General features: G+C 30.0%; 1 protein-coding gene across 1 annotated transcript in view; it reads left to right on the forward strand.

The window, feature by feature from the left end:
* LOC129988777 (uncharacterized) overlaps positions 1-4,339 on the forward strand; it is a 32,038-nt gene extending 27,699 nt beyond the window's left edge. Inside the window, exon 10 of the mRNA XM_056097047.1 lies at positions 2,448-4,339. Within this exon, the coding sequence (XP_055953022.1) occupies positions 2,448-2,730 (283 nt within the window). The 3' untranslated portion in view covers positions 2,731-4,339. The remainder of the gene's footprint in view (positions 1-2,447) is intronic.
* Positions 4,340-14,647: the final 10,308 nt, after the last annotated feature.

The raw sequence follows: 14,647 nt of genomic DNA on the forward strand, positions 1-14,647 counted from the left end.
TACATCCTATTCTCTAGAAGTAGGTCCCTATACGAAGAGCCTTCATAGAGACATTTAGCAAGCAAGTATTAAGAACTTCTTTCAAAGGGGCAGATACCATTAATACTTTCTTATATGAATCTTTTCCGAATCGCTGCATTAAAATAATAAATTATAAAAATTGCTATCTTGATCGCGTAATTAAGGCAGAGATTCTTAATTATGTGAAATCCCTTATACGATGGAATTTATTTACCTTAGGCGACAATCTAAAGCGGCGTTCCTGCGACCTGTCCGCCTGCAGCCACGGCACGCTTTTCCCTGTTTCCCCTCTCTTGCAGCTTTCTGGGATCCTTTGATGCCTGTATAGTTTATCGTCAAATTGTCGGTAAACTGGAAAAGCCTCAAAGAACCCCAGAAAACCGCAAAAGAGGGTAAGAAGAAGGGGGCTGGGGAATGTGCCCTGCCTGAAGATTCACGAGTCGTTGGAATACGGCTTAAGACAAACGACACACACATGCTCCAACTTCTGAGATAATGGACAACGGTAATGTGGTTTAAATAACTACTTGCCACTTTGCTTTCTTTTTCTTGTCTACGAATGCTCTACTTTGAGCTCAAATTATTGGTTAGTAATAAGATTCAGATGTTTCATACTGCAAAGAGCGATTGACTTAGAATAAATTCAGCTATACGAAGAAGTTGTGTACAGGACGATCTAATTACCCACTGACAGACTTGAGGAATTCAACTCAATGCAATCGAAAATTGGAGAAAGTCAGATGTTGCTTTTCATTTAGTTGAGTTTCATATATTTTATTGGATATTTTCTGTCCAAGCTTTCTTAAATAAAAAAAAATATATTTAAAAAAAACAAATGAAAAGATTTTTAAAAGGCGAAATATATATTTTATGCATTAATATTTATGCAATTCTTTGATGCAGAAATATTCGTACTTCTCCGTTAGCGAAACCGGAATTCTCACCAAGCTTGAGTTTTGCCACTAAGAAGTAGCAAATTATTCCTTGACAAAAATTGGCAGGTCTTCTTAAGATTCCCCGCCAGCAGAATTGTACAGATATATAATCAGAAATAATTGTCCGTAGCTGTCTGCAATGTTCGATGGAATTTAAAGTATCACCGCCGTAGTGAAATCCCGTTTCTGAGTTGGTGTTTATCAACTCAGACAGGTTTGTCTTATCATGTTTGTATTGATTGATTTATCAACATGCAAATAAAGCTAAGGATTAATAAAAAATAGTTGTGTGATTGAAATATTTACATTATTTGTTATGTCACATTATTATATTATAATAAAAATCCATGATCTGCAATTTTTATTATTTTAAATATATTCTTATTCATTATTTTCACCTTCTTGGACAAGATATCGCTATGCTTAACTATTCACTTATGGCGACTAGTTGTTACGTCGAAGACATTGGAAATCTATAGCAATCATTTTCGAAACATTGTGAAAAGGATACCAACCTTTATAGGCATATTTTCTAGTACGCTTAGAAAAATAATAAAATATATTAAAGGAACATATGTTATTGTTCCTTCTCAATCATTTCAGAGTGATGATGCTTATAATCCTTTCGGGAAGGGAGGCCTCTTAGATGCATGCACGGACCAGTACGTGAAAGGAACCAGCTCACAAAACGTTGCTTTTGCGTCGCTAAGCCTAACTTTGAAAAAAAAATCACAAAAAATAAGTTTTACTAGTCGATCTTTAAGTATTAATTTTTTGATCTTTTTAAACTATTAGTTCATTTATAATACGAGCACAGTCTTCCTCTGATAAATCGCGTTTTTTGTTGTTGTTGTGTGTGTATGTATGTGTGTGCCATAAGAAATCGAAACCAAGGCTTTCCGTAATAAAAAGAGAAGTGTTCGAAATGTGTCCGAATGCTACGCAAAATGCAAGAGAACTGACGGTCAAACCCAAAAAGACTAGTTACGGTTACATAATAACAACAAAAAAAGAATAAGAAAAGAATAATGGAGGGAGATATAGAAATGCGTATGATTCTATCAGGTGGAAAGTTACACAACTCAGCTTTGTTTATTTTCCTTAAACCCATCCCCCGTAACAGCGGATGAGTAAAATACCAAAGTCAGGCTGAATATGAGCAAACTGAAGGTCAGAATACCAAAACTATATTTATTTCAAAAGTATTGGACACAGGGAGACATCTAATGGCGTTTAAAATTTCTTCCAGTTTAAAATGCACACATGCATCACCGTCCCATGAGTTCAATTTCCAGAAATGTACGCGCAGCTGTGAGATACGCTTGTGGCATATATGACACGCCCGTTGCGAAAGGAATAAATTAACAAAATATTTAAAATTTAAAAGGCCATTCTTTTTTATCCTAAAGATTAAGTTAATTATTGAAAAACTGAAAGGAAATTTTGTTTGTAAATGAATCCTAATCAAAGGATAATTCTCTTTGTTTTTAGAGCAAGAGAGCAAGTGGTCACACATCAACAAGGCGAAAATAACATCCACTCCAACCCTCCTTCTGCTGGCGGCCATAGCAGCTTAGGCCTATCCGACGCAGTGTGCTCTGCTGTACTCTATGAAGGAAGTGAAAATAACCAATGTGTTCCAAGTGCTCCTCCTTTGGAATCGCCAAATTTGACTTCAAAATTAGATAGAAATTATGAAAACCTCGTTACTGATTATCCATATTTTGCTAATAACATTAATCAACTTCCTTCCATTCCTCAACGATGGACTTAACATTTGGATTATTTTACACTCCTACGAATTGACCATACACACCTCTGTTAAGGATTTACACAATGGGTAAAAAAGGGACAATCTTAAATTTAGCAGAGAAATAAGTATTCCCAATTTAAAATTTCAATCAAAATAGTCTTAATTGGCATTTTTCAGACTTACAATAAATGATTAACTCTTTGCCATCATTGGAATTTGTGTGTGTGTGTGTTTGGATGGGAAGTCGAGACAGATTTCTGACTCTACATTGCTTATTTATATGCTTATATATGTCATATAGATGTTCACAATGTAATTTATCAACTATTTTCCTTTTCCCGTTTTCAATTTGTAATCTCATTTCTCTGTAAGTTAAATCCATTGTCACCATTTGTTTTAGCCTCCATTTAGTTATTATTTTGCCAAAACATTAAATACAGTCGTGTAGGGTTTGACACAGATAAGATTCTCTCTGGAGATCCCTGGGTTTTTTGTCCTCTCATTCTTTCTTTTATCCTCTTTTTTTTTCCTTTTCATTTTGTGCTCCACCAACTGGTTAGATAACTTAGTGTTATAGGTACCAGGAGCACAGGATGGAGTTATGTTATGTGTATGTGGGGAGTAGGGATTGCAATACCGGTATTCCGGGATACCGAATCCCGGTATTTTGAGTCATTTGTACAATTTTGTAATACCGGTATTCACAAGTTTAAATACCGGTTTTTCGGTATTTACTCGAAATTTTTAAAATTGTCTCCACTATATGTGCAGGTATCGCGAACATAGCAATATAGTATACGTTTTTGTTTTTATGTCTCCCTAACGGGCGAAATTAATTAGCTAATTAATGGCTTAATTAATTGCTTAAATCTAAATTAGCGAAACATGGATTATCCCTGAAAGAAAATATTGTATCCATGACGACTGATGGAGCAACAGTTATGAAAAAAGTTGGAAAGTTGATTGGTGCAAATCAGCAGCTGTGCTATGCACATGGGATTCAATTAGGAGTAATAGATGTATTATACCAAAAATATAAAGAACAGAAGAATCCAAATACTGTGGATATAGAAACTTCGGATTCCAACTATATTACATTGAAAAATTTCACAGAAGAAAGGCATACCGAAATAGAAAATGACTTATGGTATTTACATAATTCCAATGATTTTAAAAATGGAAATAAAAAGAAGAAAAGAAAATAACCTATTCAAATCTGATTAAGTTAGAGTAAAATTTCTAAAAAATTTTTTTCCCACAAACCTATCCACATTCAGAATTCGGTTCAATTATCGAAGATTATGATGTCACTACTGTCGATAGTGGAAAGGAATTGTCTCTTGAACAAAAATTAGAATTAGCAATAAATAAAAAAAATTCAACGAACCAAAATACAATACAGAAATCAGCTATATCCAAAACTATCCGACGAGAAATCGATTTATTTGAAGATGAAGGATTTAGAGGTAAATACTTGAAAAAAATATATTGCACCCAGCTAGCGTAGATGCCGAAAGAGCGTTTTCGACAGCTGGTAATTTTTACACAAAATTACTTTTCAGGCTTAATGACAGTACAATTGATGCATTCATTTTTTTTTAGATCACATTTCAAAAATTTGTAATAGTACCACAAACTGAATTGTGATATTTACACTTTTTTTTGTGATTTTAATAAATAAGATGTTTCTTTACTTTTTTGTGATTATATACTGTTATAATTTATAAATTACAAATTATTTTTTGTGATATTTACACTCTCTAACAAAACTGGCAAATAAAAAAAAAGAAACATCTGTGTTTTCTTTCTTTTTCCAAAATTTCTAATACCGGTATTAAAACCGGTATCCCGGTATTAAGATTTAAAAAATACCGAATACCGGTATTGAAATTTTGGTCCGGTATTGCAATCCCTAGTGGGGAGTTATGAACATAAAATATGTGATTATCGCTTTCCCATAATATTTTAAAGCAGGTATTGTTACGGGAAAATCTGATCCCATGGATATATGGGGAAAGTCGAACAAACTCTGTAACGGAAAACGATGCTTTATTCCACAAGAAAGCATAATTTGTAAAACACGGCTGAAGCGCAGACAAGACAGACAGATCAATATCTTTCCAACTCACAGGGTAGAATCCCAGCACAACATCACTCAGATTGCAGCAAGACCAAAATCTCTCCACGATGACGAAATCAAAAATACATAATTCCATCAACTGACTTCCTTCTTTTACTTCTTACTTTAATCTAGAATCCATTGTCATGTCTCTTGTCCTAGTAGATGTATCATGTAAATTCCTGCTCTTTCAAGAATCTGCAAACAATCATTAAAGCTTCTTCTTCTTGTGTACAGCCAGCCGACCACCCACCACTACTGAATGATAAAATATCGACAGTATCTGTTGTGGCCGACTGCTGTCTTCATCAAAACCAGTCCATAACTCCGACTGATTCACCGAATTGACATCCTCTTCGAGGCAATTGACCTAAAGTCACAAAGTGGATAATCTCTGACTTTCCTCTTCGTCTTTCCATGCACCTATCCTCCTCTTAAACGAAGAGCAAGCCACCACTTTAAGAAAATCACGAAATTATCAATATCTTTCCAAATGCTCTTCCACAACAAAAAAAAAAATTCAAACACTTTAAAACTTTTAAATGGTTGGTGAAGTACTGTTAATTTTTAACATTATGTCCTTTAGAGTTTTAAGATTTTCCAATGCTATTAGCACTGTACTTAAGTCCTTATTTTCAACTTTTAGAACTGTTGTTGAAGCTGCCAACGGATCGCCAAATCTCCAAATGGACACTCAATTTATCCCCAAGACTAGACTAATGATTCATATTCTTTCAAAGATTTCTCTTCTTCATTAAAAAACAGCACTCACCAAATGTCAAGCATATATTTTACTTTCATTGGGCTTTTATGAATTGTTATAAGATGAAGTTGCGAGCTTTCTGGATAAATGGTATTCATATAAAATAAAATAAAATTTTACCACGGCTTTTTATCTAGGTTTTAACTCTGGAAGAACATAGGAAAAACACTTTATATACACAATATATATATCCTCTAGTATGTAAGTTACACGTATTATTGACACGGTGAGCCTACCTTCACCTCTTTGTTCTAATATGCCGATTTGAGGAGAGTGTCCCGAAGTACTTGAACTCAAGATTTTTAATCTCCTGACATAACAGATGAACAGATAACGGTATAACAATGAGATTTCTTAGTATATGGTTATACTGGATAATTAAAGGTAACCGTCCGACCAAATAAGTATGTTTGTTATAAAATGTATACCATAAACTCTTTTAACACTTAACGTTGCACATATTGTGTATCGCCCCTGACCATAATGTGTAGGTTGAGAAGCTGTAAAACAAGGTCAATACACTGTTTCAACACATACATAAAGCGTTCTATGCGTTTAAGTACTGACCTTGTCGGTGGCAATGCTTGTAGATTTCTGATGATTTTCGATAAATCTGTCCATGGGGATGTGGAGACTTGGAAAATACTTGGCATGGGGGGGGGGAATCTTTCTCCAGACTCCTTCCCACGAGTTTATCCCCAAACTCGGTAAACCGGATCAACCGATGGAATTAATAATTTCAAACGACTCCATATTTTCTTTCAGGGTTTTGACATGAAAAAGATCGCATTGATCAAAAGCATGAATAAAGATTTTGGAACCGAGTCTACTGAATCAGCCTTTTCACAAACACGTTATTGTGTGAATGACACGACTTCAGAAATCATACATCCAAATATCATCGGTTAGGAAAAAACTATATGCCATACGAAAACTTTAGTAGACCTAAACATTTTAATTGCAGAAATATTTTCTTAAGTGTCAAGTTAATTTTTGTTATTTTCTGTATTGTTGTCATTTGCTGTTAAATAATAAATAACACTGTTTTCAAATTCAGATTTAAATTGTACTACCGTAAACGAAGAAAATAAATAAAATTGATATTTTTTAGACCTAAATAATCTTTTATTTTGCCTGCACATTAACATTCTCCCTTTCATTTATAAGATATTGTACTGAATTTTGTTTTATTCAATCACTGCGTTCTCCATTTTTAAGATGTTGCTTTTAGATAGAAGGAGCAAATTTTTTTTCCTTCAATAAAACCATTATCTACTATTCTACTTATAAAAATGCTATTATTTCTAAAAACAAGAATGATTTTATTTCTGTCACGATAAAGAAATTAATTTCGGCTTGCCGGTAGTAGTATTCGAAATATACTGCATGAAAACTATATTAAAAATTAGATGCGAAAAATACAAATTAAAATAATTACAAATATATATTTTTAAACTTTTGTAGGAATACGCAATAGATTTTTTTCCTTTATTTAATTATTCCAAAAAGTTAAGTATTTTGTAATGCAAGTTTCAATAAATAGAGAGAAATTTTTAACTTCCAAGAAATAATGAATTTTTATCAGTTTTCTTGATATTTCAGGCACGTGCGGAGCTGGAAGCTGTCAATAAAGTTTATAATTTCCTGTTAACCTCATTTTACTATTCCCCCTTTTTATTTTTTCCAGTAAAGGGATTTGAAAAATTTTGTTATATTTTGCTCTCTTACTACTGTATATACAACAAAAGCTCTGCAGACAAAGGTTACTTAAAAAATAACAAACTTAATTTCAATGAAAGAAAAGTGATAGAATAAATAAAAATAATATATAAATATAAAATAAATAAGTATAAAATATAAAATAAATAATAAATAAGAAAAAAAATATATAAAATAGAATTCGTCCAAACGAATTCAAAACGGGGCATTTTAGATTTTTCCCCCTTTCTTTCTGCCTAAGGTATGAGAGGTCGAATTGATTATGTGTGTGTAGGACTGAGTGATGCCATTTGTTCTGGTTCCCAATGTTGCAGTGATTTTAATCATGGATATATAAGCACAGCCTACATGGTTCGAATAAACGGTCACACTTAATCTTTAGATTGAAAATCAATGCTATTAAATGCTATTGAAAAATTAAACAAATTAAACTATTTGGCATCCCTCAATCGTATCCTTATTCTTCATTCAGCATCAAAAGACGGTTAATTTGTGCTTCCGTGTATATATATATATATATATATATATATATATATATATATATATATATATATATATATATATATATATATATATATATATATATATATATATATATATATATATATATATATATATATATATATATACAGTGGTGGCCAAAAGTGTGGACATTTTTTGAAAGTTTCATGTTTTTCAACTTTGCGTGCTTGTAGAATATATTAATTTTCACTTAAATACAAATGTTTATATATCAAATTAAAGGTAATTTAATGTAAAATTTAATAACAAAAACAGTATTACATAAAAAGTTACGCTCATTTTAGTAGAACAAACAAACACGAATGATGTGTGAAGAATGACGTGTTTTGTAATAAAAGCATACTAGCCAATCACAAACACTGTTCTGCGGACCCATTAAATGCCTGTAACTATAGTTTAGGTTATTTGGATGGTAAAAGAGTTATTGTTGTGGAAATATTTTGCGGAATGATGCATACTAGTACAATTAAGTATTGCTGTTTTTGAATATTTTAAGTCCTTTTTTTTAATTAAACTAATTTTAAACAATGTCACCAACAAGAAGAACTGATTGGACATCTACAAATAGAAGCCGAATTGTCATATTGAGAGAAAATGGCCTCTCTTATGCTGAAATTGCAAGACAAGTTGGTGGTTCAGTGACTTGTTCTGGTGTACGCAAGTTCTGTTCACGTTATGAAAAAACGAAATCAGTGGAAAATAAGGCCAAATCAGGCCGAAAAAAATGCACAATTGCTACTGCCGATAGAAAAATTAAACGGCTATGCCTTCAAGATAGAAAAATTTCATCAAATGCCATTAGATGTGAAATGAATTCAGCGGGTATTGCAGTAAGTTCAAGAACAATAAGAAGAAGGTTATCAGGATTTGGACTACAAGCTAGAATTCAAAGGAAAAAACCATATTTAAATCAAAAGTAACACGAAAAATGAGTTAAGCGGGCAAAACAACACATTAAATGGTCAGAAAATTATTGGAAGCAAGTAATCTGGAGCTAGGAGACTAAAATATCGGTCTTTGGTAGTGATGGTAGAAAATACGTGAGACGTAGAGTAGGTGAAGCGCTTCATCCTGATTGCATTGAAGCAACTATAAAAACAACAACAAATGCCATGATTTGGGCATGTGTGTCTACAGATGGTGTGGGCCGAATTCAAGTGATTGATGGCATCCTGAATGCCAAAAAATACTTCGAAACTGTCCTGGAACCAAAATTGATACCTTCCATCAGGCATTTCTTCCCCAACAAAGCACCATTTATTTTTCAGCAAGATTCAGCTCCATTATTAAGCAATTTTTATACCAAAAAAACTATCTCAAAATCAATAATTATGTCAAAAACCAATTCAGGAAAATGTGTTTAGAAAGCCCAAAGTGCAAAGATTTTTTCCAAAAAGCGCTTCACAAAAAATGGAATAAAATCAATTAAAGAGGATTAGAGAAAATTTTTATTAAAAGAATAATAAGTAACCACGAAGTTTAAAATTAAATTGCTGTCAGGAAAAACTAACATTGTATATCATCCAACCGATCTCACTGCCTCTCGATTATCGATATTTAATTATATTGATTTATTATTTTCTAGGGAAATAAATAATTATAGTAAATCTTACGTTACTATGTGAATTATTAATCATATATAATTGATGCATAATTCTTTTTAAAATTTCTTAATGCAATATTTCTGACACTTGTGAAATTTCTGTAAAGATAAAAGTGACTAATTTTCTAAAACGTTTTTCATAAGTGTTTATGTCCGTTGTCCAGGTTGAATTAAATCAATAGTTAAACTAAATTATATCTTGCTTAGATTAATTTAGTTTAACTATTGCGAGATTACTTATATATAATTTACATTAAAGCGTTTACAGAATTCTTTGCAAAGATTTTCGTAAATCTTTATATACACCATCGAGGTTGAATTAAATCAGTCATTAAACTACAAATTCTAACGTGCTTAACAAAAATGCCTAATTTAAATTATAACGTTTTTCACAAGCTTTTGTATTTGTTATCTAGGTTGTATTAAATCTGTCATTAAACTAGAAATTCTAACGTGCTTAACAAAAATGCCTAATTTAAATTATGACGTTTTTTACAAGCTTTTGTATTTGTTATCTAGGTTGTATTAAATCTGTCATTAAACTAGAAATTCTAACGTGCTTAACAAAAATGCCTAATTTAAATTATGACGTTTTTCACAAGCTTTTGTATTTGTTATCTAGGTTGTATTAAATCTGTCATTAAACTAGAAATTCTAACGTGCTTAACAAAAATGCCTAATTTAAATTATGACGTTTTTCACAAGCTTTTGTATTTGTTATCTAGGTTGTATTAAATCTGTCATTAAACTAGAAATTCTAACGTGCTTAACAAAAATGCCTAATTTAAATTATGACGTTTTTCACAAGCTTTTGTATTTGTTATCTAGGTTGTATTAAATCTGTCATTAAACTAGAAATTCTAACGTGCTTAACAAAAATGCCTAATTTAAATTATAACGTTTTTCACAAGCTTTTGTATTTGTTATCTAGGTTGTATTAAATCTGTCATTAAACTAGAAATTCTAACGTGCTTAACAAAAATGCCTAATTTAAATTATGACGTTTTTCACAAGCTTTTGTATTTGTTATCTAGGTTGTATTAAATCTGTCATTAAACTAGAAATTCTAACGTGCTTAACAAAAATGCCTAATTTAAATTATAACGTTTTTCACAAGCTTTTGTATTTGTTATCTAGGTTGTATTAAATCAGTCATTAAACTAAAAATTCTAACGTGCTTAACAAAAATGCCTAATTTAAATTATAACGTTTTTCACAAGCTTTTGTATTTGTTATCTAGGTTGTATTAAATCAGTCATTAAACTAAAAATTATATCATGCTTAGAGAGAATGTATTTGAACAATTTGCATTAAATTTTTTAAAGAATTTTCTGAAAAGGTTTTCTAATTTTTATATTCGTTATCAAGTTTGTATTAAATCTATCATTAAAATGAGAATTTTGTTATGCATAGCAAAAATGCATGATTTAGAAAATTATCTGCAATATTTTTCACAACCCTTTAAATGCTTTATCCAGGTTATGTTAAATCAATTATCAAACATGAAATTCTATCATGCTTAGAAAGAAGGTATTGACATAATTTGCATTAAAGCATCTAAAGAATTATCTGCAAAGTTTTTCACATTAAACTAGAAATTCTAAAGTGCTTAGCAAAAATGCCTAATTTAAATTAAAGCATTTTAAAAAGTTATCTGCAACATTTTTCACAAGTTTTTATATATTTTATCTAAGTTGTATTAAATCTGTCATTAAGAATGAAATTATATCATGCTTAGAGAGAATGTATTTGAATAATATGCATTAAATCGTTTAAAGAATTCTTTGCAAAGGTTTTTACAAATTTTTATATTCGTTATCAAGTTTGTATTAAATCAATCATTAAAATGCAAATTCTGTCATGCATAGCAAAAATACAGGATTCAGAAATTTATCTGCAATGTTTTTCCCAACTCTTCAAATGCTTTATCCAGGTTGTATTAAATCAGTCATCAAACATGAAATTTTATCAAGCTTAGAAAGAATGTATTGATATAATTTGCATTAAAGCATCTAACGAATTATCTGCAAAGTTTTTCACAAATCTTTGTATAAGTTAATAATGGCTGTATTAAATCAGTCAATAAACTATAAATTCAGACATACTAAGCATCCATGCATTTTAAAGTTCTGTTTGTACAATAAACTAATGTAATGATTTATAATGGATCATTTATAATCAATGATTTATAATGGATCATTTATAATCAATGATTTATAATGGATCATTTATAATCAATGATTTATAATGGATCATTTATAATCAATGATTTGTAATGGATAATTTATAATCAAGGATTTATAATGGATCATTTATAATCAATGATTAATAACGGATCATTTATAATCAATGAATTATAATGGATCATTTATAATCAATGATTTATAACGGATTATTAATAATCAATGATTTATAATGGATCATTTATAATCAATGATTTATAATGGATCATTTAAAATCAATGATTAATAACGGATCATTTAAAATCAAGGATTTATAATGGATAATTTATAATCAATTATTTATAATGGACCATTTATAATCAATGATTTATAATGGACCATTTATAATCAAGGATTTATAATGGATCGAAGAACTTCAGTCAAGGATGTTTCCAAAAAGTGAGTTAAGTAATACTTACAGGAATCGGGCTTTGTTTCGAGATTGTCTAGAACTCTCTGAACGCACGGAGTAACTCTCCGGTTGTAACAGTCGCCATCACCACAGTAGACTGTGCCAAAGAGAACTGAAACAAAAATATTTATGCAAAATGTGTCGTAAAAAACTGGCTTAAATCTGATTACAAATTGAGAAATTCGAATCGGATGGGATTTGTGAGTATTCTTAAAATATTGAAAGATATGTGACAAAATTATTCTTGCTTAATTAAAATTATTCAAAAATTACAATTACATAATTATCATCAACTTATATATTCGACTGCAGTTTATAATTGTGTATATGCTTTAAAAATGTAATAGATAAATTGATAATATTTATTTCAGTTTTTTTTCTTTATGCTAATTTTTTTATAAAAATTAGCCACTTTGAATGATTCACAAATTTTTATACTATATTAAAATTCACGATCCCTTAGATATGGAATCGGAACTTTTACGCTCGGTAAATCATTCCCTACCCCTGTTGCTGTCATAGGTTTACTGGGATTTGGACCTTTGGCAAGAAAACTTGGCGCTGGTGACGGTTTTTAGTTTTCCATAGCTGCATTTCCGGTCGGGCTTATTGGTAATAATGGAATGGCGATAATTTTTGTAAAAATTTTATTTGATCTTTCATTTATGAGATCTTGTACATACATTTATCTTATTATTATTAATAAGAGCCTTGTTCATTGCTCCGAAAAATTAATATATATGAATTTTCCAAGAAAATTAATCTACATATTTTTATCACTCAAAATTTAATAAAATAATTAAATAAAACGCCAAAATGATGCACTGCCTTGAATGGTTCTGAGAGGAGAGATCTAAGTGCTAAGTGTAAATATATTCATGTCTCAAAACAATTTGTTAAATAAGATTCAAAGGTTAATGTAAAAGGATAAACATGTAAACGGATTACAAAGGGTAATTGAAAGGACCTATGAAAAAATTTAAAATTCTTAATTCATCGGAGCTTTTATTGACTCCAGTAACATAAATTGTAATTGTTTAGTTCATTTAGACCATTTTGTTAGTAGATGCGTGCCCCTGATTAAAATTGACTGATGGGCGCTGATTACAGTGACTATCCAATAGATATATAAACCCTGTTTACCTTAAATTTAATTGTTTGATTTAATTAATAATATAGATATTGTAAAAGTTCATAGAAATCTTTTCCTCCATTTACTTTTTAGAAAATATATTTCAAATTTGTTCGCTTCATACAGACACTAGCTGAAATTTACACTTTTATATATTTAATTTACAATAATATTTGATTTATGTTTTTAATTTGAACTTCTTTCAATGTGATGGCAACAGGTGGATAACAGCTAATTTTTTCCCATTGACGTGCTCATGCAGATTAAATTTTATTTTTATTTTGTGCGAAGTACATTGTTGAAAAATATGGTTAAAATGTTTCTTTAAAAACACGTTAAAAATCGAAACTTGATTTGTAGATTAAAGCATTGGTATCATTAAAAAGATAATTTTTTTAGCTTTATCTTGATGCAAAAATCAATTTTGTGTTTTAATATTTTCGGAAGTTATAGCGTTGTAATTTTTAGAAAGTGTATCCATTTTTAAATCTTGTTACTCCTTAATGTAACAAATTATTGTATGTATAAGGGTCAATGTCAGTGAAATGAATTAATATTAGATAAGTATATTATCTGTAATGCTCGTAAACAATGCTGATTGAGAAAGTTTTCGTATTAGTTGAAATTTAAACACTTTCGTTTTTCAAGTTCCCATTTTTTGTTGAGATTACTGAAAATTAAAAAAGATGCATTGCGCAAAAAGCGGAATAGTATACGGTTTTAAGAACAATAGTAAATGTTACATGTCCAATAGGATTTGAAGTTAAATATGCTCTTGTGAGTAAGCGATCAATGACAAGTTAAGTAAACTTTAGCAACCATAAATCTGAATTATAAAACTAAGTTGGCCATTGCTTTCATAAAAACTTTTAAAAGAATGCTTTTTAATGTGTATTAGCATTTGTGTAACAATATATTTTGCAACTATTTTTCTTCAATTCATGGTTATATAGGAGTAATCATAATTTCTATTTTGAAAAAAGCAACATTACTACCAAGTTATTCAATGAATCTCTCAAAACTTTTTTTTAAAATTTTAATTACATACAAATGAACAAAAAATGCTGTTAAGCTTTCAGAAATGCGGAACAGTCTTGACTATGCTGAATTTCAGAGAGATAAATGTTTGCAGTTAGTTTATTTTTTTATTCCTTTATTTATTTTTGTTAAATGTAAGTGACCATATTATGCATATTGTGAATGCATATTAAAAAAAGAATTATTTAGAAATTATATTCATTTTTTTTTTAAATTCACCTTTTTATTATTTTCATATTATTTTTTTATATATAAGTAAAAATTATAACAATTCCTAGATGAATATTCAGTCTGAAATATTCCAGAACTTTAATACGAAATAACGAAATATACAAAAATTCAATTTAATTTTGTTCGTTTCTTTCTCAATTAAACCTATTTAATATTTTTTGAATAAATAATTTACTT

Source organism: Argiope bruennichi, chromosome 10 (genome assembly GCF_947563725.1).
Source record: "Argiope bruennichi chromosome 10, qqArgBrue1.1, whole genome shotgun sequence".
Lineage (NCBI taxonomy): Eukaryota > Metazoa > Arthropoda > Arachnida > Araneae > Araneidae > Argiope > Argiope bruennichi.